The sequence below is a fragment of the Toxotes jaculatrix genome, chromosome 6 (genome assembly GCF_017976425.1).
Source record: "Toxotes jaculatrix isolate fToxJac2 chromosome 6, fToxJac2.pri, whole genome shotgun sequence".
In the NCBI taxonomy this organism is placed as follows: domain Eukaryota; kingdom Metazoa; phylum Chordata; class Actinopteri; family Toxotidae; genus Toxotes; species Toxotes jaculatrix.
The window spans coordinates 4718798-4745674 of record NC_054399.1 but is presented as its reverse complement, the minus strand read 5'-3'; the positions used below and the strand labels follow the sequence as shown (position 1 = coordinate 4745674).

At 43.5% G+C, this 26877-nt stretch overlaps 3 protein-coding genes across 4 annotated transcripts; 2 read left to right on the top strand and 1 right to left on the bottom strand.

The window, feature by feature from the left end:
- Nucleotides 1–30: 30 nt before the first annotated feature.
- On the bottom strand, nucleotides 31–1757 carry itpa (inosine triphosphatase (nucleoside triphosphate pyrophosphatase)). The gene is made up of 8 exons (XM_041040608.1): nucleotides 1656–1757; nucleotides 1378–1435; nucleotides 1235–1299; nucleotides 1076–1149; nucleotides 959–990; nucleotides 731–843; nucleotides 576–652; nucleotides 31–301 (listed from the first exon to the last, which is right to left on the bottom strand). Exons 1-8 carry the CDS (start codon nucleotides 1716–1718, stop codon nucleotides 169–171), a joined length of 615 nt encoding a protein of 204 aa, XP_040896542.1. The 5' UTR covers nucleotides 1719–1757; the 3' UTR covers nucleotides 31–168.
- Nucleotides 1758–1890: 133 nt separating this feature from the next.
- Nucleotides 1891–6348, top strand: mettl13 (methyltransferase like 13). The gene is made up of 9 exons (XM_041039899.1): nucleotides 1891–2144; nucleotides 2328–2600; nucleotides 2687–3155; nucleotides 3271–3470; nucleotides 3562–3751; nucleotides 4068–4232; nucleotides 4376–4588; nucleotides 4696–4824; nucleotides 5040–6348. Exons 1-9 carry the CDS (start codon nucleotides 1992–1994, stop codon nucleotides 5330–5332), a joined length of 2085 nt encoding a protein of 694 aa, XP_040895833.1. The 5' UTR covers nucleotides 1891–1991; the 3' UTR covers nucleotides 5333–6348.
- dnm3a (dynamin 3a) lies at nucleotides 6330–26074 on the top strand. Of its 2 annotated transcripts, XM_041039896.1 has the most exons (21): nucleotides 6330–6518; nucleotides 8461–8534; nucleotides 8856–9005; nucleotides 9127–9330; nucleotides 9553–9651; nucleotides 10485–10645; nucleotides 10741–10883; nucleotides 10966–11101; nucleotides 11252–11319; nucleotides 11437–11575; nucleotides 11676–11762; nucleotides 11878–11948; nucleotides 12037–12097; nucleotides 13178–13204; nucleotides 13960–14073; nucleotides 18915–19024; nucleotides 22356–22467; nucleotides 23150–23311; nucleotides 23677–23900; nucleotides 24000–24164; nucleotides 25682–26074. In XM_041039896.1, exons 1-21 carry the CDS (start codon nucleotides 6358–6360, stop codon nucleotides 25713–25715), a joined length of 2502 nt encoding a protein of 833 aa, XP_040895830.1. In that variant the 5' UTR covers nucleotides 6330–6357; the 3' UTR covers nucleotides 25716–26074. The 2 variants fall into 2 exon arrangements, with proteins under 2 accessions (XP_040895830.1, XP_040895831.1); XM_041039897.1 differs by lacking the exon at nucleotides 24000–24164.
- The last annotated feature ends 803 nt before the right edge of the window (nucleotides 26075–26877 follow it).

The window sequence follows — 26877 nt, the reverse complement described above, 5'->3', positions numbered from 1 at the left end:
CATAACAAAGAAATTGAAACAGAATTTAGAAATTAATACAAGGTTTATTTTTTTTAAAAAAAGAAAACATTATGCAGCACGTTTCTATTGCAGCCTATACAAGTAGACGCTGTGATCAAGGAACAAGGAGTATCCTCTTCATCTTGAAAGCTTGTCTAAAATGACGGCTTAATCCTCCTGTTTCATCTTCTTCCTCAGTGGTGAGGTATTGTTGGTTTGAGAGAAGTGCTCAGACATGGCAGCTAGAGCCCGGTAGCGGTGAGAGATTGAATTCTTCACTTCTTTGGGCAGTTCAGCATAGCTGCAGATGAGAGGGAAATAATTAATAGTATGACCAGATACTTATATAGTAGTATAAATATATAGTATAAATATGTTTTTATCCTTGGCACAGATGTGTAATGGTGATGTTTTAACACACTTGCACATAATAAGGTAAAAGAGAAACACAAAACTGTGTTTTGGTGAAACTGTAGCTGACCTGCAATTCAACCTATTTGTCCACAGACAGTATGTAAACCTCTGGCTCCCCCTTGTGGAAACAACTTGGAATTTCAAGAACAATCCTCACTCACGTTTTGTCGTATCCCTCTGGCTGGAAACATGGATCCCATCCAAAGTCTCGAGGTCCCCGGGGTTCCACAATGTGCCCCTAAAAACACCAAGAGAAAAGAGTAAGTAGAAAATAAAACACACACACACACACACAATGAGTGGGACATATTCTGACCTCCGTTTTCCCTCTGAAGAGCTGTACTTGTTCACCTTTCCCAGCACAGAAAGCAAAGGTGCAGAGAGCCCACGCTGATTTATCTTCAAAGCCAGCCAGGAGCTTATACAAGCCTACAACAAAACATTTAACAAGATTAGAGATGCTGGACAGTGCACTTCTACTTTTCTATCCAGCTCTAAAGATCTCTTTTAAAGCAGTGTTTCATTTATTACCATACTTACTTACCCTCTGGCTTCAGTTTATCCAGGAACCATTTTCTACAAAAACACAATCTTAGTTGTAATTATTACTGTTCATTCTCACTATTACAGACAAAAAAGTTTTAAAAGTTATTATACTAACATGTAAGGACCAGGCAGGCCTCCTAAAGCCGTGAAACACAGACAGGTGTCCTCCACTATTACTGGTCCATCAATCTGAAGGTGGAAAACAAACGATACATCAGTGTCTATCACTCAACAGAATACTGACTTGTATGCCATTAATGTGTCATTACTGTACCTGGCGTGCAGCCTCCTTACACTTCTGTATGGAGATCTCATCTGGCTCTCCCTGGTACTCAGGTACTGGATGGAGAAACAGTTACATGAACAATGATTACATGACATATATATTGTACTGGTGGTCTCTCTTTTGATACTTACAGTCAATCTTTTTTGACACTAGTTTGTAGGGAAACTTGTCTCCCAGGATCTGAATGACCTGATGGACGTGAACAAAAAAACATAAAACAAAAACACACACACACACACACACTCAGAAAAGCATGAACGTGACAGAACTGATTTCTATCGCGTGAAACAAGAGAGCTCTAGATTAGATTACAACTCATGCTCACTGTGTATATTTAGCACAGTCTCGAAAAGCACAGAGGCAATACATGAACAAATATCCGTCCTGAAACTGAATGTTTGACTCTGACCTCTTCGAGTTTCTTTGCGTTTCCAGTCACGAACACCACAGACCTTCCAGCTTGCACAGCCATGATGAACGACACCCGGATGACTAAAAACACCGGACCCGACGCTTCAGGCTCGGCAGCGGCCAATAAGATCGGCTCTGAGAGCCTCAGCGAATCACCGGGCAGTGTGTAGCCCCGCCTATAAAATGTTCACCAATCAGCGGGCGGTGCTGCTAGGAAAGCTGTCCGGGTTCAGATGTCAGTGCGAGGTGCCATGTGGATTAATGGCTGTAAGCTATGTGTTTGTGACACCGTAAACCGAAACGTTTTGGAGTATTCTAACAGTTTCAGTCGACAATGAGTCTTTTGCCTCGCACCGCTGAGGAATTCAGCTCTGCAGAGTACTGGGAGAGATTTTTTAAGAAGCGCGGAGAGAAAGCTTTCGAGTGGTACGGAGACTACAACAAACTCTGCGGCGTCCTGCATAAATACATCAAAGTGCAAGATAAGGTAAAGATGTTGGGCAGGATGTGTGTAGGCCAGGTGTGGGTGTAGCGATACACGAAACACCTGTGCTGCTGATAGTTATGTATAAATAGCACTACCAAAGCTGTACTTAACGGTACCTAAATAAGGTGGTTTAGCTTTCCACCCCGGCCAGTGGCAATAACTTAATGTATTTCTGCCCATCAGGTGTTGGTGGTCGGTTGTGGTAACTCTGAGCTGAGTGAACAGCTGTATGATGTTGGCTACAAACATCTGACTAATATTGACATCAGCGAGACAGTGGTGACCCATATGAACCAGCGAAATGCTGAGCGCCGGCCAGGCCTGACCTTCCAGCAGGTGGATGCTACACAAACTCCATATGAGGATGCCAGCTACCAGGCTGCCCTGGACAAAGGCACGCTGGACGCCATGGCATCTGAGGAGGAAGGAGCTCTGGCCAAGAAAATGCTCACTGAGGTAATAAGCCAATTGTTCTGTACAGACAATATGTCATCAGTACACATCTTTGCATTCTCCTTACAGCAGTGTACTTGTATTTGCAGGTGGGCCGTGTGCTCAGTATCGGGGGCCGGTACGTCTGTGTGACATTGGCTCAGGAGAGTGTGATCAAGTTGGCTGTGGAGCACTTTGTACAGCTGGGGTGGGCGGTGAGGCTCCACTGCCTGCAGGAGGAAAGTGGAAAGGAAGAGGACTCCTTTGCTCTGCCTGTCTTTGTTCTGGTCTGCACCAAGTTTCGTCAGCCTATGCCCACACCTATCCTGGAGATGTGTCTCGGGGAGGATGGAGCCCCAACGCGTCTCACGCAGGTTTCAGAGCTGTTGTCGGCTGTGAGGGAGCATCAGGCCTACTCTGTCCTGAGAAAGAGGCTCCGCACAGGCACAGATGCCAGCTCAAAGCTGTCGCTCACTCTCTGCCACGCCAAGACTGGACTTCCCAGATACACGCTCACAGTGCAAGATTGTTCCCCAGGAGCCAAGGTGCCAAGATCAAACCACTTTGCCATATTTATTGGTGAGCTTTCCTGTTATCTCTTCACGTTTCTACCTTCCTATGTAGGTCACACTAACTGGATTCTGTTCATCTTTGGTGATGTTTGTTGTCTAATTCCCTCTGCTTATCCCATCAGTGCCTCAAGGCAGCGAGACAGCTTGGCTCTACAGTTCCAGCGAGGGGCGAAAGCAGCTGGCAGCCAGTGCTAACTTTCGACGCCTGGTTATTGTGGCAATGCACAGGAATCAGGAGTACACAGACATGCAGGCTGTCCAGTCAGAACTCTCACCAATGGTGATGGACCTGGCTCCTCCGGGTATGCCAGCCAACCAACAGGTAAACACACATACATATTCCTTATAGATTAAAATATTTCACCAAAATAGTTGCATCAGTATATTACTTTAAGCTCTCTGTCCCCACACAGGTGCCATTTCTGTCAGTAGGAGGTGACCTGGGTTGGCGAGAGGAGGTCAGCAGGGGTGTGAGTGAGCTGAGCGGCGAGTACTGTGTGGAGAATGTGAAAGGAGAAGACGGACAGTTGTATCGTAGACTCGTTTTCCTGTCTAATGCTGCCCTGGTCCAATCAGAGAGCCGTCTTGTCTCATCAAACACCAGTCAGTTCTATTTCTTCCAGTTTATTATAACATGTTTTTTTTGTATGATCTACAATTGATTAACCAATCAGTAAGCATTAACAACAATGTATATGCATATACAAATTATTTTTTACAGTTTACAAACATAACAATACTGGCACAACAATTAATGCCAGCATACAAGTGACTGAAGACAGAAACTGACCAAACTAAGACTCCAACACACAGCCAACAAAGAGAAAAAGCAAAAAACAGAAATGAAAAGGAAAAATACTATAATAGCTTCACTTAGGACGTAAATGGTTTAAGTAAATGGCTATTTGTGCCCATGCAGCCTCAAGTCAGAAGAAGAAGAACAAAAAGAAGGCCAAGCCAGCAGCTCCTCCAACAACCTCCTCAACCTCTCTGTCAGTGGACAGTGGCTTCCTCTGCTGTGCTCACCATGAAGTCATGGTGGCTGGTCTTGCCATGCTTGGGGTGGGCACGCCAGAGCGTAAAGGTCTGTTTACTCCCATTTTGTGTAGTTATATCAATGTGGTAGAGGAGCAAGGAAAAACAGCCACAGCCTTCTATTGTCTTGCATAATATATCCAACTTGAGCTTAACCTGTGACTTCTCTGTGCCCTCTGTCGCCCCTCTTAGACGTCCCAGTGTCAGTGCTCCTGGTGGGACTCGGTGGAGGAGGTCTGCCTCAGTTTCTGCGGGACTTTGTGCCTGATGTTACTGTGGAGGTTGTGGAACTAGATCCTGTTGTGCTGAAAGTGGCAAAGGAATGGTTCGGATTCAGACCAGATGATCGTTTGACTGTAACTCTTGGGGACGGCCTTGAACGCATCTGTGCCCAGGAGAAGGAAGGTTAGTGAGGGAGGAGTCGCAGAGAGGGCAGATTAAAGTAAAGCTACACCAGTGAATATATTAACATTACCAAGAGGTGACTTTGTCTTTTTTTTTTCTCTTTGCAGGTTGTTTGTTTGATGTCATCATGTTTGATGTAGACAATAAAGATAGCACTGTGGGTATGAGCTGTCCTCCTGCTGCCTTTGTAGAAACTGCCATCCTGCAGAAAGTCTGCAGCCTTTTAACCCCCAGAGGTAGAGTATCATTATTAATTTCTTAATGTGTCTCAATCTTTTTGAGACAAATTCTATTTTTCTGTAAAACAATATCAGTTAATGTGCTTGTATTTCAGTACATTCAAGTTTTTTATTAGAAATCCTTTATCATAGTTGTGTGTTTCATCGATATTTAATTTGTCTGTTTCATCGATTTCTCCTTTTTTTTTTATCTCTCCCTGCCACTCAACCAGGTGTATTCATACTGAACCTTGTGTGTCGTGACCCAGTCTTGAGGAAAAGCGTGCTACAGCGTGTGAGCGCTGTGTTCCCCTGCATCCTCTCTCGAAAGATTGAGGGGGAAGTCAACGAAGTCCTTCTGTGCTCTCACGGAGAAAACAAGACACCGGACGCTGCCCGCGTCCTTCCATCTCTGAACCAGGCAGCCATGAATCTGCAGAGCGCACTGTGCTCTAACAGAAGTGGAACCAACCGCAGCCCACACATAGACATTGTAGAGTTGCTAAAAGACCTGAAAGTAGAGTAAAGTTTGTTGAGACGATATTTTGAAGATAATGAAACACAAGAATAAGTACTTTGCCATTCAGTACAACGATGTAATGAAAAGTACTATGTTGTATAACATGCAATCACAAGTAAACACATTTTTTTATCTTTACACCTTAATGTGGTGCTCCTACAAAAAAAAAAAAAAAAAGAATTTCCAGTGCTGTTAGTTACATACATTGTTAGCATTATTATTATTATTTCGCCACTAATGTAATAGCCTTTCTGTTGCTTGTAGTTTCCAGTGTACCACATGGTGCTCACTCTCTCCCTCAGTGCCAAGGAATGCAGCAGCGTTATTTACAGTAGATGAATCGTACACTCTGGTTCTGGTTGCGGGTGTTTATAGGGCTGCACCGGAGCCCTGCCCACACTGGCTGGATGAGCGAGGCTTTAAGCAGCCGTCGGCAAGAGTAGTGGATACGTGCCAGGCGTCTGATAAGTCGGGGAACTTTCATAATTGGCCATGAAGTTTGTCTGTCTTCTGCATATGGGGGTTGCAAAGTTAAAGTTGCTGATGATCGCGCATGCGCACTGAAGTTGATTCCGTTAGCTGTCAAAGTAGTATATTTTCCTCCCCGTCCGCGGACCAAGCTCAGCGCAGCTAGCTCCTCAAAGGTGTCCGGAGTTTAAAGGAAACAACACGCCCCGCGACCGTATGGAGTTTTAAAGCAGCGAAATGTCCACAGTGGGCCGTTTTCCGAGACTCGAGGACCGTGGGTTGAAGCTTGGACTCCCCCGTCGTTCCCAGACGCACTGACGGTAACGTACTAACTGACTAACGGCTGCTGAGGTTGTGGATCTTCACAAGTCGCCACAGACGTTCGAAGAGGATTGTTTCTTAAAGTTTTGTACATTTAAGTAATGAAAACAAAAAAACAAAATTATAGATAACCATTAAGCATGGTAGCTTCCCTCCCCACTGATGTAGCCTAGAACCGTGGTAAAAAAAAAAAAAAAAACATTTAACGGAAACCGAGCAGGTAACTCGGCTGCTCCGTTGCGATGGGCAACCGCGGGATGGAGGATCTGATCCCGCTGGTCAACCGACTTCAAGATGCCCTGAGCAGCGTGGACCAGAGCTGCAGCCTCCACCTGCCGCAGATCGCCGTGGTGGGCAGCCAGAGCGCAGGGAAAAGCTCCGTCCTAGAAAACTTTGTGGGCAGGTAAGACACACGATGAACTCTGAGTGAACTGTACAGCAAAAAAGCTTTGTCAGCTTACACAATCCTCTGTAACTGTGTTTAATCTAAGTGAATAAGATTTTGGTTAAAAAAAAAACAGGTACTACTTTGTAATGACGCAAACTTTATCCGGGGTTTCTAAATGGTTAACAATGTCACATATCACTTAAAAAGCCTTTAATCAGAACAGAACGTTTTGTTTTCCAAGTTGTAAATAATCCCTTTGACTGTCACCTGTCCTGGGCCAAAATCCATTAACAACAAACAACTTCAGATTTGGTAATTATCAGAAAGCAAGAAACCCATCAGTTTTTATTAATTATACCTGCATTATAACAAAGCACAAATATCAACCACCTGAAAAAGTTGTTCTGATTATTGGCTCACAACTGATCTTTAAAGTATTAGTATTGTTGGCTAATAATTAAGGAAGCCCGTGGTTACAGCTTGAAATTCTGTCTTTCTAATAGCACCCATTACTTACAGCTATAGACTACAGACTATAAGAATAAATTGTAAATGCCTTAAAATACAGTCTGTGGTTACAACCGCTAAATCCTTTCTTTCTAATAAGTCACCCCAGTTGAACGATTGAATGACCTGAATGACAGTTCTATTTGAAAGGAGTACAAAAAAGTCCCTTGAATCATTTGATTGGTCTTAGCTACTTCTAATACAATACTTTAAAACATATGAATTAATATCAGTGCAAAAGTTAGGACTCATCACAGTCTGAAATTTGTTTTCTGCTCTGACTTGCTTGTGGAAGCAGACCCATGTGACAACTGTGGTTATGTGTATTAGATCATGTCTAATACACAAAGATTTGTGTTCCACTGAATTGAAACCAGGACTTCAGGCAACTGTTGAAATCAGTATGTATTCACACTTTCTTTTTATCATGGTCTCCGCCCAGCAACAATGGCATGGCTATATTTGTTAGCCTCAAGTGGTAGATACCAGAGGTGGCAATGTCTGTATGACAGTAGCCAGTACAACTGCTTATCTCCAAGTCACACCGTAGATGTTTTTAAAGGGCTTGAGATTAACATGGCTTATGAAAAGTAATGAAAGCAAAGCTCCAGTAGCCAAAGCTGAACTGAAGAGAGCTTTGTTAAGTCACATCTTATTCTAACCTTTAACAGATTTCATGGTCCTAAAAATAATGGAGCCCACTTATGAATAACAGGTTTGTTCGGGTAAAGTTTAAATGCAAGTGAGACGGTTTGGTGTGTAACATGGAGGCTAAGTATTTCCATCCTGTCAGAAAGGAATGCTGGGTAGTTCGGCAGTAGTTTCCTTGTTCCCTTCGACCATAGATGAGACAGTGAAGCTCTGTTAACTGAAGGAGACCTATCTATTGTCTGGAGCGGTACGCCATCCATGCCATAATGTGAAGCATTTCCAGTAACTGCAGATAGATATTAATGCTCACTTTACTGAGTGTGTATTGATATTTTAATCACATACCTCAGTTCTTTGTTTCAGACAGGACTATGCTCTGACACCCCTTTTGTGGAGGACTGTGCCAGCTGTTTGATCTGGGACAGGATGTAGTAAAACAAACTTCCTGAATCTGATTTTATTAGGAAAGAGGAGGATTATTTTTACCAGCTGCATTCTGTTTCTTTATGTTTGACACTACATTTAGCTTTGAGTCTGTGTATATCTGACAGGGCTGATCACAACGTTCCAGATCGAGTTGCTGATATTTTGGATACTTTACAGATGACTGCTAGTTCCTACAATGCTTTATGTTTCAAATTATATTGTTTCAGGGCGATGGTCTTATCTGTGCATGTAAAAAAATGTAAAGTAATTACAATGGCAAATGTGAAGCTGTTTCAGTCTAAGACTCTGGTATGAATCAATATCAAATACCAGGTGTGTGTCCTTGGTCAGTTCAGTTTTTCTTCTCCAACAGAGACTTCCTTCCACGGGGCTCAGGAATTGTCACTCGCACACCTTTAATCCTCCAGCTGCTTAGTTCTAACACGGGTGGGTAAAACATACTCGTATTCACTCATGTAGTTGACGTAGTGTCATTCTGTTATTTAAAGCTGCCACCAGATGGCAGCATGATATCTTACAATGGCTGAGCCTGACTGGTGAGACACTGCTGGAATTGTCATCTAATATACAGAACAGTCTCAAATGACTTTTCAGTCTTTCAATAACGAAGTAGACATAATTAAATAGCGTAATCAAAGCATAATTACTGCATTGTACTGGGTTCTTCTGTCCCACAAGAAAAATGTACAAACATTTTGTGCACCGTACAGATGTTTTTTTCCTACGCTTTTTCTTGCGTCTTTCCAGAGTACGGTGAATTTCTCCATTGCAAGGGCAAGAAGTTCACAAACTTTGAAGAAATCCGCAAGGAGATCGAGGCAGAGACATGCAGACTCACAGGATCTAATAAGGGCATCTCTTCTGTCCCCATCAACCTACGGATTCATTCACCACATGGTAACACAATGTGTATTTGTGTATGTTCCTTCTAACCATTCGCATATAGTTTATTTTTTCTGACATGTCTATGACCTGTATGTTTATTTGTATTCTTCTGCATGTGCACGTGTGTTTACAGTGCTAAACCTGACTCTCGTGGACCTGCCTGGCATCACCAAGGTGCCTGTGGGAGACCAGCCAGCAGACATAGAGTACCAGATACGAGACATGATCATGCAGTTCATCTGTGAGGAAAACTGTCTCATCCTGGCTGTCACGCCAGCCAACACTGACCTGGCCAACTCTGATGCACTCAAACTGGCCAAAGATGTTGACCCTCAGGGTAATGTGTGTGTGTGTGTGTGTGTGTAATCTTTGGGCAGTTATTGTGTCCTGTGAATGTGTACACCTAGGTGTCCTTATGTGACAAACATTAGGACATAAGTCCTAATATTTGTCCCATTTAAAGGTTGGCAGGGTTGTTATATATTGTTCATACTCCCGTGAGTTTGAAATCCCATATTGGAGACTATAAAAATGTGTCTCTTTCCCGTGTCCCCTTTAGGCCGTCGCACAATTGGTGTGATCACTAAGCTGGACCTGATGGATGAAGGAACAGATGCCCGGGAAATACTAGAGAATAGGTTACTTCCTCTGCGCAGAGGTGTGCTGCTTGCTTGTGTGCATGTGTGTGTATGTGCACGTGTACTCACTGTGTTGAGCCATATTGCTGCAATCCAGTCGCACTGGAGGCTCTTTGGAGAGGATTGGCAATGTGATTTTGTCTGTTATCAGCAGTCAGGATCTTAGTCTCCACCAAGCACAAAGATGGCTATGCCCTTAATATGATACCACAGTAGGGCCATTGTGTTTGTTGTGTGTGTGCATGTGTGTGCATATGTGTGCCGTTTGGAAAAGAGATCCTGTTATTGGCTGTGTTAGTTTAGTGTAACAGCCAGAAGTGTGGGAGCTGAGAGGGGTGAATGGTAGGTACCAGTCTGCTTGATGGCTAATAAAACTTTGTGCTTTGTGTGTGTGTGTGTATGTATGTAAGAGAGAGAGAGGCAGTGAGCTCCCAGAGCAGTGAACAGCCTGGGTTGAGCACCACCAGGTGCTGGCTCCTTCATGCTTCTCTTACGGTGCTAATGCATTAGCCATGGAAGCCCAATGAAAGAACTGCCCTAGTAGCAGCATAGAGCTGAAGCATTAGATATGGAGTCTGGAGCTATTACATCTATTACTATACTAAATAGGGGATTTGGCCCGCTTTATACCATATGGTCTGGTGTTGTGCAAACACACTCATTTCCTGCCTGTATGCTATAGTCATAATGGAACAAATGGTGATCTGGAAAGCGTTCCCAAGGACGCATCAGAAAATGCAAGTTGAATCTGTCTTACATCAGCATTGCTGATTGTTCCTTTTTCTTGTCGCTCATTGTCGTCCTCACAATGATCACATGCTCTTTATTTCCCTTCTCATCTGCTCCTCCCCAGGTTACATAGGGGTGGTGAACCGCAGTCAGGAGGACATTAATGGGAAAAAGGATATTAAAGCTGCTCTGCTTGCAGAGAAGAAGTTCTTCCTGTCCCATCCGGCCTATAAACACATGGCTGAAAGGATGGGCACCCCATATTTACAGAGAATACTCAACCAGGTTAAAAAAAAAATGCACAACACACAGTAATATTGAAAAGAAAATACATTTTGTGTATCTGTTGCTATTTACAGTGTTTTTTGTTTTTTTTGCAGCAACTGAAAAACCACATCCGGGACACTTTGCCAGCCTTCCGTGGTCGTCTGCAGAGCCAGCTCCTGGCTTTGAACAAAGAGGCTGAAGAGTACAGACAATACTGTCCTGATAACCCTGCACACAGGACCAAGACACTACTACAGTCAGTCACTCACTCATTCTGTGTGTGTGTGCGCTCATTTATTCTCTTTTGAGTTATTTATTGGTCTGTTTTTGTATTTCAGGTTAGTTCAACGCTTGGCCGTCGACTTTGAGGAGCTAATTAAGGGCTCGGGTGACAAAGTCGACACTGACGCTCTGTCAGGAGGTGCTAGGATCAACCGAATCTTCCACGAGCATTTCCCCTATGAACTGCTTAAGGTGTGTTTGTATAGTGGTGTTTGTGCCTATATAGGACTTGCCAGATAGTAACTCCATGAACACTTTTTGTGCATTAACTGTGATGCTAAACTGTGATACTCCTCAACCAAGTGGTCAACTCTGACTGACGGAGTTTGTGTTTCTCTTCAGATTGAGTCTGATGAGCGGAAGATGCGGCGGGACATAAAGTATGCCATCAGAAACATCCGCGGGGTCAGGTATGGTATAGTGTTCTGAGCACAAGTGTCAAATGCTTTCACATCATTCGGAAGTTTTTGTTTCTACCTTTTTTGTTTGTTTGTTTTCTTCATCTCCTCCATCTTCCCCCCCGACAGGACAACGCTGTTCACTCCTAACATGGCCTTCGAAGCCATAGTGAAGAAACAAATATCAAGGCTAAAAGGACCATGTATGAAGTTTATTGACATGGTCAGTCAAGAACTAATCACCACTGTGCACCAGTGTATCAACAAGGTATAAAACTGTGTGTGTCATGTACTTGTGTGACGTACTACACATTTCAAAATGTCAAAACAGTCTTTTAATTGTTTCCAGGTGTGTTTTCTCTCTTTAGCTCAGCTCCTTTCCCAAACTGCGAGGTGAGACAGAGAGAATTATAACCACTGAAATCCTAGAACAAGAGAGAAAATGCAGAGATCAGGTCATTCACACACACTTGCACATTGCATTCGCAAATCAGTTTCACATAACTCTACTGAATTATGAAGTTTTGTGTGGATCTGATTTTCTAGTTCATGTATGTCTGTTTGGTTCAGGTCCTGTTGCTCATTGACATTCAGCTTGCCTACATAAATACCAAACATGAAGACTTCATTGGCTTCATTAAGTAAGAAACTTTATCTTTTTTTTTTAAACTTTAATGAACCATAAAATTGTAACCCAGTAAAAAAAAAGGTGCTCTTCCTCCCTCTCAGCTCCCAGCAGACATACAACCACAGCAATAAGACAGTTACTGCAGGGACGGCAGGAAACCAGGTGAGACCAGTTAAGACTGGAGCATGCAGCACGAAGATGCCTTTTTACAGTATTTATAACCATGTTGACTTTCAGGAATTTAAGATGGTGATGGCAACAGTCCATCTGATCCACGATCAGTTGGCTGACCCATTCGTCTCCCCACCACTTTGGTCAGAGTGTAAGATCTCAATAACAATATTAGAATTTGCCATTAAACTGAGTAAAAATGATGTTTCCAAGTGACTTTAGATCTGCAGCAGTGTCACCAAAAGGTTTAACTCCCAACTAAATAACCCAATGAAATCCCCAAATCTCATATAATAAACACCCTTACTGTAGCACCATCACACTCGTGCCAGAAAGGTTGGTTTTTAGTCCACTGTAACCTGCCGCTTTGTCACTTTCAAGCAAAACAAACTGTGTGCTCCTCTAAGGTAATGATTTATGCAGGTCTAAACACTCAAAAATGATATTTCGCTGGCAGTGGCTCTCTGCACTGCACAGTTCAAGTGCAGATGGGTATGAACTAAACTTTCCCATCCGTCTTGAAATTTGTGTTTTCATTTTCAGTGACGTCACTGCTCCATGTGCTATGCATTAATCAGTATTAATCAGTGTTCATAGCTGCTGATGAATGGGAGATTTTGTGCTGTTCATATTTTACTGAGGAGGATTTTGGGTCCAATCAAGCAACCAGCGTTGATCTTGGCTTTTCACAGGAATGCAGTCAAGCAAAAATGAGCCTTTTTCTTTTTTTTTGTCTCAGTCCGATATGATTAATGCGTAACATAATATTTATGTGACACATTTGAAGTCAGGGGTAATTAAGCACAGCCAAGCACAATCCCAGTGTAATTGCATTTAGTCAGTAACCTTGATATATGATGATCATATTAGTAGAACAGCAGTATATTTTAATCACAGCTTTAGAAAATTAGAAAACACTATGTTGATTACACAGTCTCACATGTTGCTCTGATAGTAGCTAACCATTAAATGATTAATATCAGTGTCATCCCCTATAAAAACCCCTAATACGTGTAATGAAAAAATGAACTCTATCTTAATATTACTCCTTCGTCTCCTGTTTTTCTCCAGGGTGTGGCCCCTCTCTCAAGTCTAATAGTAGGAAACCAATCTCTTTAAGCCTACTCACTCACTGCTGCCTCTACTGGAGATATGTGTGGGCAGGAGCAAAGCTTAAGGGTTGTGGGTTGGCATGCTACTGACTGCGGCGAACATACACTCTGGCTTGTTGTAGCTTTACTAATCGTATCTTTCATCATCTGCAGCTGAGAAACTGCTAATGTTTTAAACTCCTTTCCCCTCAGTTACAGTTTGCATCATTCTTTGTCATGTCTGAGCCTTATAACCTTTATATTCTGCAGCCCCCCCTTCTCCATAAATAGAGTGTGCAGATGTTCATATTTTATTAGTCTACAGGATGTATATGTCATTTCTTGGTATGTTTATGTCATCTCGTTCCTTCTGTTCTCATATTCATCTTATTCATTCACACATCCAAATGTGTTTGGATACTTTTGTTGCTATGCTTACTCCTTTACCTGTATCTCTTCTCCTTTATACCTATTATGTCCCTTGGTGGTCAGTTTTGGTGAATGCCCCATGGCTGTGCAATCTGTCATACATGTCACAAACACCTAACCTGCAAATATCTTGTTTTTTTCCTCCAGTGTCAACTGTTTCTGACTTTCATTCTTATTTTCATCTGCCAGGTCCCTCATTGTGTGGCCTGCTTTGCACACTTTCACAGGAGTTATACTTGTTATCTTATTTTCCATAAGCCTGTCTTCACAGTGCCAGTGTGATGAAGCTGTCACTCCTGTCATCTGAAGTCCTTACCCTTGGCTGTTGTACAGGTCATACGCAAGGGCTGGCTGACCATCAACAACATTGGCATCATGAAAGGGGGAGCTAAGGAGTACTGGTTTATTCTCACCGCAGAGACTCTGTCCTGGTTCAAGGATGACGAGGTGAGACCTTCACATTAGTTCAAATGCCTTTCTTTAAAACAAATATATTGCACCAAGATGAGTGAGAACGTAGACTGACATTTTATTTCTTACATTATATGATAGCAAAGTCAAAACACGGGAGTACACTTGAGTCGTCGCAAGTTTATTAGCTTGAAACAGCATGTTAATTATGAAGCGGACAGATAATTAAGTAGAAAGGAAAATCGTTCATCTGTTGTTATTGTTGTTGTTATTGTTGTAGAAGTGGCACTCTGCTCTGATGTCAGTGGGGCTGCCATCTGTCTGCCTGTCTGTGCCTGCTGTACAGGAGCAGAAGGTCTGCACAGCAAGTGTAGACAGGCAGACACACCACAACAGTCTTATCCTGTCACAGCTGATGTCATGGGGAGAGGGAAGGGCAGAGTAGAGGAAGTGAGATTAGAAGAGGAGAGCCCATCGCAGCATTTGTATATGGATACAAACAAACACCTGCAAACATTCACATCTGGATGAAAACACTGTAGACACTGCTGTTGTAGATGAAATTGAGTGGCGTACTGTTTGACAGACATAATCGAGCGGTTGGTAGACTCAGTATGTGGAATGCTTTTACATATGAGTTCTTGGTAACTACGTTGAAACGTCTTGAAGACCATGTTGTGGCTAAAGCTAAACAGACAGGCCCTGTCTCTGTGGAAGCTTTGTGACATATGACACCATTAAACGTGTAACTAAGACAGCGTCTTTAACCCCGTTCCTCTGTTTTCCTTGCAATTCTCTCCTGCCACCTGGACCTGCAACTGAGCCCCTCCATTTCCCCCATTCATTCCTCTGACGACCCCCCTCCCCATTCGCCCCTGCTCTCCGCTCACTCTTCCCCTTACTCCCCCCTTTTCTTCCTCTTCTGGGAGTTCAGGCATTTGGAGCGGCTCACTCTGACACAGCTGGAGCTGCCCCAAGCCAAACTAAGACACACACACATGCACACACCAACACACACAGTGGACAGACTTGTATATACAGTATACAGTACAAATGCGGACTCTGATGTAAACAAACTGGCATGCAAATAGTGGAGAAAAATATACACTCACTCAGACAGCCACATGGTCACTTTTCAGATAAACACTGGATTGCTTGAACACAGTGTTCCCACACACAGCCCCAGGCATGCTGATTGTACACTCACTGTTACAGGTTCCTCTCGCTGTCACTCACTTACTAAGCATTTACAAATCAGCTCACACAGACTTAGCACATCTGCGACAAATAATACAAAGACAGACAAGCAAATATCTGGTGACCACATCAGAGCAACACTTTGGCTGTGGTCCACGCTGAGACACACACACACACACATTAAGCTTCACTTCAAGGATGAAAGCTAGTATGAAAATTGAAATCTTTTCGGTCGAGTTTGGTTCAGTAGGACTTGTCATTTTATTATCCTTCCACCTCCATTCTATCTTGGAAGATTTATCAGCTGTTTATGTGTTTGGAAGGCCTGAGTGCATTGTCAGTCACCCATATTATCACACAAGATCAGATCTACTGCCTTTCCACATGCATCTGTGTTTGTGCAAACACACACACACACACACACACGCAGAGTCACACAAGCCAAGCTTCTGCTTCTTCTCTCTTGCAGTTCCCGCTCTCTCTCTCTCTCTCTCTCTCTCCACCCACACTACCTCCACAGACATTTCTTTTTTCTTCGACTGCTGCCCTCCTCCTCTTTATTTTCTCTTTCTTTACCTCTGTTGCTTTTTCCTCCTCCTTCCTCTCCCTCTCTCTGTCCATTTCTTTCTTTCTCTCTCTCTTTCTCTCTCTCTGTCTCTGTCTCTGTCTCTCTCTCCCCCTTTCTGTGGTTGGCAGTCTCCCTGGGACTGTGCACATTCCTGGCTGGAAAATCTGAAGCTTTGTCCAAACACCAGCTTCCAAGATCTGCCCAGAGAAATCCCACATGGCTGTTTCTACACTGCAGACCTCCCCCTTTGACTCCCCCTCTCTCTTCTTAACTCCTCCGCAGGCTCTCTCACAAATACCCCCCCCCCCCCAATCAACTCCCCTTCTAACCTCCTCTCTCCATCCTTGTGTGGATTGCTTCTATACACTCTTTACACACTATTAACATCTTTTTTTCTGTGTACTACAACATTTGTGCCCTGCATTGACCTCATATGGAGAGTGAAGCATAATAATTCAGAGTTTAATCTCCAGAGCACACTGAACAGACATACATTCCTTCACCCCTCGCCTGCCAGGGCTCCACCAGGCAGCCTGAAGAAAAACAGACGGTTCATGCCTATACACTTAATCTACACGCTCCCCTCTTTGTGTGTGTGTGTGTGTGTGTTTGAGAGAGAGGCCTGTTCCATATCTCAAATCCATTAGTCTATAGGAAGAGGAGACAGAGTTTCAGACACCACTGCTCTGATGCATGATACTTCACAACCACCCTGACACCAGTGGGAATATGACACAGGCATGCACGCACACACACACACACACACACACACACACACACACACACACACACACACACACACACACACACACACACACACATATATACAAATACAAAGCAGTGCCATGATGTCTGAGAGTTACCATACTGCCTCACAAGTACACATGCAGAAACTCAAAATACTCAGTGTATGAGGCACTCTGTGCGGACAAAAAAAATTTGGGTCTCTACAGTGAATGTGCGTAAAGAAGCTCAGTTAATCAGCCAGTGTGTAGCTTTTCTGCCTTAAATATTGGTAAAACAACAGTCAGTCACAAGTTATTTCTTCTCTTACTTGAATGTACTGGATGCAAACTTCTCTGCCTAAAATGTATGTATCGCCCGCCATTAACAAAGATACTTAATTCAAGCTGACAAATGCTACAAAATGGATAACACAATGCGTGACTGAGTGGATCACTGTGTTTGAAGAGACCAAAGCTGGTGATAGTGTATGCACATTTAAAGGCATTTGCACAACTGCAAGCACGAAACATCAGAGAACAGTAGACCCTGTATGTGCCTCAGCATAGAATACATGCAGGTTTTCGTGGTGTCCTGAGTCTTGCTACGGAAGCACTTCCTTGCACAGTCTAACCAATGTGCAGACTACTGTACACCAGTAAGATCCTGAACAGGTAGTCTGAACACTGGGATGACGGAGCAGGACCCTTTCTCGCTTTCTCTTCGGCCTCGCCTTTTCCATCTCTGGCTGTTTGCTAGCCGTCCTGCCTGTGGCGGAGGGGAGTCAGCAAAAGGTTTCCTCTGTTACTCTCTTCTTTCTTATCCTGTCTCAGTGCCGTGTCGCAGGGTGAGGGGTCTCACACGCACACCAGACATCCACTCCCACGGGTGTCCCTCTTTTGGAGAGAAGTTCATGGATCTCGAGTCGGGCGTCCGCAGGGCTGTGTCCCGGCGTAGTATCCAGTCTTGACGTGGCACATTCACTCATTCAGCTAGGGATCTGCCTGTTCACTCGGGGAAGGCATAAGGAAATAAGGGGAGTGAGAGAAGGAGAGAGATTTAGGGAGGAACTTAGCAGCCATATATGGGTTGATGGGACCCATGGGGAATCAACTTTGGAGTGGTCTGCAGTTTCTCCCCACTTCTCCTGCACACTCTCCTGCTCTCTATGTTCCTCAGCCCTTTCTCATCTTCCCTAACAAAATTGGCCTCCCTCTATCCTTCCATCCACCTCTATCCCTCCTCTTCCTCATCTCTACTTTCTATTTCTACCCCATCAGAGCACCCTATACTCTCTCCAGTCTCCTCCCCCTCTGTCCAAAGCGATCCCAGATGTTGCTCTATGGGCGCCAATCGCATTCTGTCATTTTTTTTTCAGCCTCTGTTACAGGAAGTGGGCCCCTTTGGAAAAAAGGAAAAAGGAACGAAGGAAGAGAGTCGTAGGGTTCAGGGGAGCACTGAGAGAGGGAAATGTACTACCAGCTCACTCACATCTCATACCACATGTGTGCACGTGCTCTAACGCAGGCGCACACATGTGCATCCACACAGACATTCAACATCCAGGACTTTTAGGACACCCTGTTTGGCAGGCACACTTAAGTTCTCTTTTCTTGTGGAAGTCACCTTTCTTTTTTCATCTTTACCTTCTCTTTGCCTCATCCATGGCGGTTCCTGTAACCAACCTTTTGGAAGCCCCCTTCTCAAAGGTTAGAAAGAGGGAGCAGGCCAGGGAAGAGAGACGAGGGGGAAGGGCTTCACTTTAGGAGAAATGTTGTGTTAGAGCTTGAGTCTGAGTAATGACTTTCACATGTGGGCCCGGCCTCTCTCCCTCTTTTTTTTTTTGTACTCCTTCTCTCATTCCCTCCCTCCGTGCTTCATTTCTCTGTACCCTGCCTCCATACTGTCTGGTTCTCTTCACTCTGGCCACTCCACTCCTCCAACTGTTCTCCGTCATTCATAAGTCCCCACGGTGATGACAGACTATAGACTTATGGCATCTCTTTCCCCTTCTCTCTCTCTCTTTCACTGTCTCTCTTTCTCTAGTTAGTGGGTTGTTAATGTGAACCCGTCTGACAGGCGGACACATCATCTGATATGAACTCGGTTGCTCTGCTAGCACAGTGTTCCACATCTCCTGTTCGCCTCGCCGTCTGATGCTTTTCCTTCTACAGTTCAAGTCTCTTGGCCCCTCTTTCCTCTCTAGACGCAGGCTAAAAAATATTTACTACCAGACACGCAACTATTCTAAAAGCTAAAGCCCCCAAGTGCACTGTTTTCAGTCTCTGTTGTTTTTTGCGATCAACACCTGTGTTACCTCTCTGTGATGTCATATTTTACCCTGCATACCTCTGTCAAACTTTATCTCTCTGTATTCTGTCTTTTCCAGGAGAAAGAGATGAAGTATATGCTTCCTCTGGACAACTTAAAGCTCAGAGAAGTGGAGAAGGGCTTCATGTCCAGCAAATTTGTCTTTGCTGTCTTCAACACAGAGTTAAGGTTTGTGTGTGTGGCTGGAGGCCTGTGTTTGTGTATGTGCATGTTTGGTGAGTGAGTGTGTGAGTCAGAAAAGGGAGTTCTGTTCTTGTCACCTGCTTGTAGTGATATTTTACAAGGGTGGACACTTTGGAGGAGGAAAGGGAGGAGATGTCAGAGTGGTGTTTTGCCCTTCCTTTGACCTCTTCCATTCAACTTTGCCACCGGAACTGAAAGGATATCCAGTGGAATTGCAGCGGGTGTCTTTTTTTTTTTTTTTTTTTTTTGTCTCAGAGTATATGCCAAGCTGTTGAGGGCATGGCAGGGTTTGAATTTGCTGGGTTTATGTGTGTGAAAGATTGAGAAAGACAGAGAGACAAAGAGAGAGCATAAGAGAAAGAGAGAGTGTTTAGGAGCTGGAGCTGACCCAAAGCCTGGCTGATTGTACCAGAGCATGTGGGCTTTGTTTATAATTCTGTGCTATGCTACATTCAGACGCACAAACTGGATTTGTGTGTGCATGTGCGTGAGTGTACATATGTGTGTGCGCCTTTGCCAGTGTGTGTGTGTGTGTGTGTGTGTGTATAGACCACAGCATACCGACGGCAGGCTCATTAAGCAGCTAATCAAAGCCAGAGAGCTTGGATCAGAGATGAGGCTGCTCTTGTTTGGAAAGAATTGCTCGACTCACCACAAAAAGGAGGGAGAGAGAAGAACTGGAAGGGTTGAGAGGGGAAAGAAAACGGGAGAGAGAGTATCAGAGCCATCGGCCAGGAATGTGTCAAAGTCTGTCCTATGGCGCCCCCCCCCCCCCCACCCCCCTTCCTTGCGCCCTCACTCTCTGTTTCTCTTTCTGTATTTGCCTGTGTGTCTGTGTGTGTGTGTGTGTGTGTGTGTGTGTGTGTGTGTGTGTGTGTGTGTGTGTGTCTGTGTGTGTGTGTGTGTGTGTGTGTGTGTGTGGCAGACATTGCAGTGGTTTTGTCCCTGTCTGACAGTAATCAAAAACCTCAGGAAACTCTTCAAATCTAAAGCAGTCAGGGCTCTGCAGAAATTCCTAAAGATGAGTGAAAAAACTCCCATTGACCATGAGGTGGGGAGCGGATAGCAAAGGGGACAAGAAAAAAAAATGTCGATGTTAGCGATCAATCAGTATGCTCAGAGAGCAGCTTAATTTTAATATGTGCTCGCTGGTGTATACAAATGTTAGTGTCCTGATCTTAGTGTAATAACACTGGAGTATTGTCATCCTTGGCCTGACTCCCTGTCTGTTAGCCACCACACCCTGACTTATTAGCCTCACCCATCCTAGCCCAGCCATAAGCTCACAAACTGAGCTTGAGCCTATTTCTTGATCTTTCTGTGCAGCTAGCTGTTACTGCAATCCGTCTGTTTTCTCTCCTCATACTCTCCGTTTCTGTTGTCTTTCATTCTCACACACGGTTTCACATATTTGAGGTTAATTGCTATGTGTTCTGAATGTGAGAAGGGAACAACAAAAGGAGGAAAGAAACAACTGAGTGATTAAAGAAAAATGTTTAACAGATGGGCCACAGCCTGCTCCAGATCCCTTGCTTGTCTCTTATTTTGCTATGCTGCCTACACAGTCGAAACACAGAGATGGTTTGATGGTGTGAAGAGAAACGGGAGATAAAAGATAGAAGGAAAAAGCAGCTGGGGAATGAATTACAGTGAGAAAATAGATGATGGAGATGAGGGGATTAGTTGCAGAGAGGGAGGTCATGTCAAGCACAGCAGTTAAAGAGAAATAAATGAAACATTTGTAGGTGTGCATGTGTGTCTGTAGGCATGTGTATGTTTGTATCTGCCTGGTTGCAAGTGCTTGTATCTGTCTTTACGTCATTAACATTTATAAGTGAGTTATATACCATACTTGTTGTAAGTAACACACCAGATGTTGGGGAGTTAACCTGTTAAGTCCTTTTTTCCATCAGGTTTTCAGTCTGTGATTCTCAACATGGGCCAGACCCACATGGGTTTGCACAAAGCCCAGTGACCTGTGTCACCCCTGTATCAAGTCATTTACACAAGATGTGGGAATAGGACAAAGGTCAGCCAGTGCACCATTTAAACAGAGCTACAAACAGTACGTTAGACCAGGCTGTGACAACTGTACTGTTTTGTCCAGGACATATTTTAAAGTTAAAGCAAGGCTAATAGTCTAAATCACACACTTACTTATCAACATGAAGAAGAAATGTTTATTTTCACAAAGACAATTTTTCACACATTCCTCTATGTTGCAAACCATTTCACTGCAAACAATGGAATAGGATATGGAAGCTTTATGATCATTCATTAAATTACATTTTATTAAACATTTTATTTAAAACCTTTTTTTTATATCATTATTGCCTTATGCAAATAATATTATACTTTATACTATTATTATAAAACTTTAAAGACAAAATCTTGATTCCATTTTGAACATGTAGAATTTTTTTTTTTTTTTTTAAGAATGAGTTACACTCTTCGGTTGTTGTTATCTGTGTGGAAGCTACTGAATTACACTGAATCTAAGACTACAGCTGATTATGTTATTTTAATAATGAGGAATGCTTCTAATCAGCTCACATGTAACACAGGCAGGCAACCTTGTTTTATTAACATTTGACTTGTGTACAAAATGGGTCAAGAGCTGCATGAAGAAGGGGTATTAAGAAATTAGAACGCGGACACCGAAATCATCCATGTGGTCTTGGTACATTTTTGCTCTGATGTCTCTGCCTCTTTTAAATACACTACACACTAACTCATAATAGGCAGCTGGAATCATCTTGAAAATAACAGCTCTCAAGTGATAATTAATTTAAATGATACAGCATGTGGCTGAGTTTGACAGTGTTCAGCAGGACACACTGTTTTTAGTACAGCTTTTTCCCACAAGTTGTGCAGCGAGACTTGATTTGTTTCCACTGAACATGGTCAGAACGATGAGCCAGCGTGCAGCTAAAAATGACAGAAAACATCAACGGTCAGCTGAAGTTATCCCACGCATTGTGAATATAACTACTGGCTACATCACCTACACTGGATTCGTAAGGGAAACCAATAATAATATTACGAAAAGGTCAGACTTCTTATTTTGGATGATGGTTGTCATATATGATCATTCAGCTCTGTGAATGCTAGTGTCACAACCTGTGGATGATTTTGGTATGTGCTGTGTGTTCACGTAAGTAAGGTAACTCATGGGTCAGTCTTTGCACAACCTGGTGTATTTTGTTTAAGGTATTTGAGGTTATGTGTGTATTACTCTGCATTGTGGACACACTGTTATTACTGGCTAGGTAATGTAGTTTTTGGAGCCGGTTGACAATGTTGCAATGAATTGCAGGAACGTGTATAAGGACTACAAATGCCTGGAACTGGCCTGTAACTCTAAGGATGAGTTGGACAGCTGGAAGGCTTCTCTGCTGCGGGCCGGAGTCTACCCCGAGAAAGTCACTGTTAGTACTCTGACCCCCAATTCAACCTAATTAAACCCAACCCTGACCTTAGCTGTGGGGAGCTGCACCTGTCTGCGCCTTACCTTTGTGTCAAATGCGCTTTTTGCCTTTCCTAACCTTAAAGCCTGGCCATAACCCTTTACCCCTCTCTCTCCATGTTCCCCCTTCTCTTCCCCTGCCAAAGTGAGAAAGCAAGTCCCCCACCCCTTCCATCTCGCTCTGTCGTTGGCTCTTCAGCGCAGCATTCTTGGCCCATGATGTCACTACAATATGTGTGTATGTGTGTGTGTGTGTTCTAGTCTGTTTCTAATCAGCAGTTCCTCGTCCCTCACCCACTCCCCCTTTTCTTTCTTCTGCCCACTCCTCCTTACCTCCCTCTTTTGTATTCCCTCTATTCTGCTCTCCGTGTTCCTATCACTATGGCTCTATACTTCTTCTCGTCACTAAAACAGAATAGATGACGAGATATGCCAATGCACATCGCTTCTCTCAACAGCTGTGTGAAGCAGCCTTTATCGCTTCAATATTTATAATATCTGTATTAGCATGAAATAGCCAGCTGTGTTTTCTCCCTGCAGCACACATACACTATGCTATACATTACTGGTGAAAACCAAATGGACAATCTGATCAGTGTGTGTTGCGGTTCCTCCCAATTCCTTTTTGTCTGCCTGTCACCCAGGTGGACGAACAGGGAAATGGAGCTCCTGAAAACTTCACAGACCCCCAGCTGGAGCGTCAGGTGGAAACCATTCGCAACCTGGTTGACGCCTACATGAGCATCATCTATAAGACTACCAGGGACTTCGTGCCAAAGACCATTATGCACCTTATGATCAACAGTGTAAGCTGTCCAGACCACATTCTGCCTGTCAGTTAAATTTTCCCTTTTATCTGTCACCAGCCAAAAGCTCCAAGAGCAAAACCTTTCTCTGTCTTTGTCTCTAAAACTTTTTGAAGAGACTTTGTTTAGAATTAATCTTCATCGCAACTTGGCCAATAGAATCTGTATTCTTTTATCTACCATACAAGTACTCTTCATCTGACAACTTCATCATTTTCAAAAAGAGAGACCAAAAAAAAAAAAAAAAAAAGGTTTTTAACACCCCTTTAATAATTTAGAGCCATAATCCCAATTCAGAGTAAAATATCACTTTACAAAGTCTAACATTTTGACTTGTCACAGCTGTTTATAATCCCTCTCCATAGGTGAAGGAGTTCATTAGCTCGGAGCTCCTGGCCCAGCTTTATGCTCTGGGAGAGTGCTCAGCACTGATGGATGACTCACCAGAGGAGCAGCAGCACCGGGAGGAAGTGCTTCGCAAACACGCTGCCCTGAAGGAGGCGCTCACTGTCATTGGAGACATCTCCACCTCTATCTGCTCCACCCCTTTACCTCCACCTGTAGACTCCTGCGGGATACAGCCGTCCAGGTACAAATATGCAGACAGACTACGGCGATGCGTAGATGCTTGCAGGGAACTAAACTGTGCCTCCCATGCCTGTCACTTAAGATTCTCTTCTCTACTCAGTCCAACACTCCCTAAAAACTCAGTCACTGGTGCCAGGCCAGTGATTCGTGGCCATGCCCCACCTGTTCCTTGTGTGTCTGCTGGCAGTGGACCTCCTGCTATCGCGAGTACCGATGGCCCACAGCAGCTCACCAGCCAACCAAACCGTCCTCATAATGTGCCAAGGTGACTCTGAAACCACACAATTAGGTCCTGAAATCTGACCTGTTATATTATGTTGACCTCCAGTCTCTCACTCACGCATACACTGGCATTTATGCACTCACACACTCGCATGCACATAATCAAGCCTTACGCTACAGAGGCAGAGGGGCAGAGGGAATTGTTATTTGAGCTGGGTGGGGGTCTGCTGGAAAATGTGTTTCTCATATTCTCTTTCCCATCAGCCTCGGTAGAGAGGACTTCTCTCGGTGCAGCTTTCTACTGGAGCCAGAGACAACAGGCTGAGCGCTCTGTCAAGTTTTCATCTTTCTCTCTGTCCTTCATTCCCCCTTTTCCCTCTTTCTCCTTGCATGCATTTTGTTTTATTGCCTTCCCCAGTTTCCCTCATGCAATAACCGTTATTTTTCCTTTTCCCCCCGACTTCTTTTTCTTGTACATTTCTTCACTTCTCCTCTTTCACTGGTTCCTCCCCTGCTTTTGGCCTGTCTCTCCTTTTTCTCTCTGCCTCATTTCCTCTGTTCTCTCCAATGGTTCTTTAGGTTCTTTCCCGCATACAGTCTCCCTCTTTCCTTTCCTGCCTCTTTCCATCCGACCGTATGCCTCTTTTCTTTACTCTCTCTCCCCTATAGATATACGGTGAATGGGCCATGAGGAGACTTCTAAAAGTCTATTTCTTGTCTTCATATTTCTTCTCATCATTGAAAAGTCTGTTGACACTGGATACAGGCCGTGGCATGTGTAATAATCAAAATATCAAATAATAAAAAAAAAAAAGGTACAAAAAATATATACACATTGAAATTTGTCAACAGGGAAAAACTGTGAACCTCCTACTACAACATTTGGATTAGCTTTTTTTGAAGTTGCTCTCCAATCTTTCATGTTCTCTTACTTATCCTGTAGTGATCTCTAATAACCAGTAATTTTACCTTACCCTTATCCACCAGTTTCCACTCTATTCTTCTTTAAAATACCGCCAAAACCCATGTAATACACGCTGGAATAATTACTTTCACATCTTTCATGACAAGCCTTTGATTCAGGGGTCAGCAGTTAGGTTATGTCAGGGGCCAGTTTTTTTTAATCTTTTGCAAAACTGATCACTGTAGGGCCAACATAGTTTTATAAGCCTGTGTTTAAGCCTGTGTTTTAATATAATTTAGGAATAAAATGGGCATATAACGCTGGAAAGCTGAAATTTCTATACATTTGAAGCTTCAGTCTAAGTCCTGGTCTGTAGACCCTAGAGTAGACCTAACTGCTGTATAAATAGACTTATACATTATGAAGATGTGTGATCAGACATTATCTCTGGAATCAATTTGTTAGGTCTGTTATTACGAAATGTTCAGTTAAAGACAGCACTTTCTGATCAAAGGTATCGCTGAAATTTGGATTTCTCCTTATTATTAGATGGTGACATTTTCATTTTCTCAGGGATTTACATGCACTTTCTGTTAATATTGATATATATAATATTGAACCTTATATTCATATTGTTGATCTGATCTTCTCTCCAGGAGGCAACCTCCAGCTATCCCAAATGTGAAATAAGTCCTTTCTGCTCAGAACTCCATTACCCATCTGCCCCAGTTATCCCTCCAGCTGCAGCTGACTGTAACCCAAAGACAGCCATGACCTGCGTGATGTGTAATCCATCTGAAGCGCTATGCTGGGCTTCTCTCTGTCTCCTCTTGGGAGCTGCTGTCTGCAAAATTCACTCTGTCTTGGGCCTGTTTTGTACATAATATCATTGGCCGTAAACAATGGAATGTGCTCGACTGTCTGCTGACTTTACTCAAGTGCCTGAACTTTGTGTAAATAAAAATACCATTTTTGAGCTGTTCTAATAGAAGAGAATACATCTGCACTGTTTATACCGTTTTTTAATAAACAGGTATTTTATTTTTGAACATGTATCCAGATTATTCATTATTTGAAGGCTTGAAGGGAACACTGTTTGTTATGGCAGCATAACTAATTGTTTTTCTTTATAGAGTTTCCACTTAGCTGAATTATATTTTTATTCACTTTTACTGTAAGTGGTTTATCAGCTGATTCACTATATCAAGGTTTAACATGGGTCTTTTGACTTTTCCTGCTCCCTGACAGAAACGTCTGGGAATCCCTGGTGAACGCTTTCTCACCAGTATCGAGCATATCCCTGATGTAAACAAACATCATCAGACTGCGTAGGAGAAAGAAGGCATATTACTCATACGGTCTGTGACGCGCTCCTTGTCTGTGGAAGCGTGGCCGTCTGAGGAAGAGGAGGAGGAGGAAGAGGAGGGGGCACAGACACAGACCAGGCCTCGTCTGCTGTTAACGCCATGGCGCCAGAGAAGAAGTCAAAACCAACTGGAAAGCGCGCCGTCAAGTTTTCTACCATGCCAGGGAAAGGAGAGGTGAAGGTATGACACCTAGCGTCCACAGCACACTGTTGATAGGTTTAGCTTGTAAACGCTCCTGCTCTCATGGTGTGGTGTAAACTCCGTTTAACTTGTAGGAAAGCTGCAGTCGTAGTGGGTTGTGGTGTGTTTTTAGCGACACATGTTTTCTCATGTTGCATTTATTAAAGCCAGAACAGGGTGTCGCCATGTAGTCGGTCTTTAATATACTGAAACAAAAACTAAAAATTAAAAATAAACATACAACAATTCCGGAGTCCTTGACACCGGGCACACTTAACAAAAGGGAGAGTCTGTGGCACACAGTT

What these genes read in the sequence shown, in the direction of transcription:
- itpa (XM_041040608.1), bottom strand. Translation starts at nt 1,718, where the DNA reads ATGGCTGTGCAAGCTGGAAGGTCTGTGGTGTTCGTGACTGGAAACGCA. An exon ending in AGTGTCAAAAAAGATTGACT is followed by an intron (nt 1,300 to 1,377) that starts GTAAGTATCAAA and finishes TTCTCCATCCAG; the next exon opens with TACCTGAGTACCAGGGAGAG. An exon ending in GGCCTGCCTGGTCCTTACAT is followed by an intron (nt 991 to 1,075) that starts GTTAGTATAATA and finishes GTGTTTTTGTAG; the next exon opens with AAAATGGTTCCTGGATAAAC.
- mettl13 (XM_041039899.1), top strand. Translation starts at nt 1,992, where the DNA reads ATGAGTCTTTTGCCTCGCACCGCTGAGGAATTCAGCTCTGCAGAGTAC. An exon ending in CCAAGAAAATGCTCACTGAG is followed by an intron (nt 2,601 to 2,686) that starts GTAATAAGCCAA and finishes TTGTATTTGCAG; the next exon opens with GTGGGCCGTGTGCTCAGTAT. An exon ending in GTATGCCAGCCAACCAACAG is followed by an intron (nt 3,471 to 3,561) that starts GTAAACACACAT and finishes GTCCCCACACAG; the next exon opens with GTGCCATTTCTGTCAGTAGG.
- dnm3a (XM_041039896.1), top strand. Translation starts at nt 6,358, where the DNA reads ATGGGCAACCGCGGGATGGAGGATCTGATCCCGCTGGTCAACCGACTT. An exon ending in CCCCTCTCTCAAGTCTAATA is followed by an intron (nt 13,205 to 13,959) that starts GTAGGAAACCAA and finishes GCTGTTGTACAG; the next exon opens with GTCATACGCAAGGGCTGGCT. An exon ending in CGTCCTCATAATGTGCCAAG is followed by an intron (nt 24,165 to 25,681) that starts GTGACTCTGAAA and finishes TCTTCTCTCCAG; the next exon opens with GAGGCAACCTCCAGCTATCC.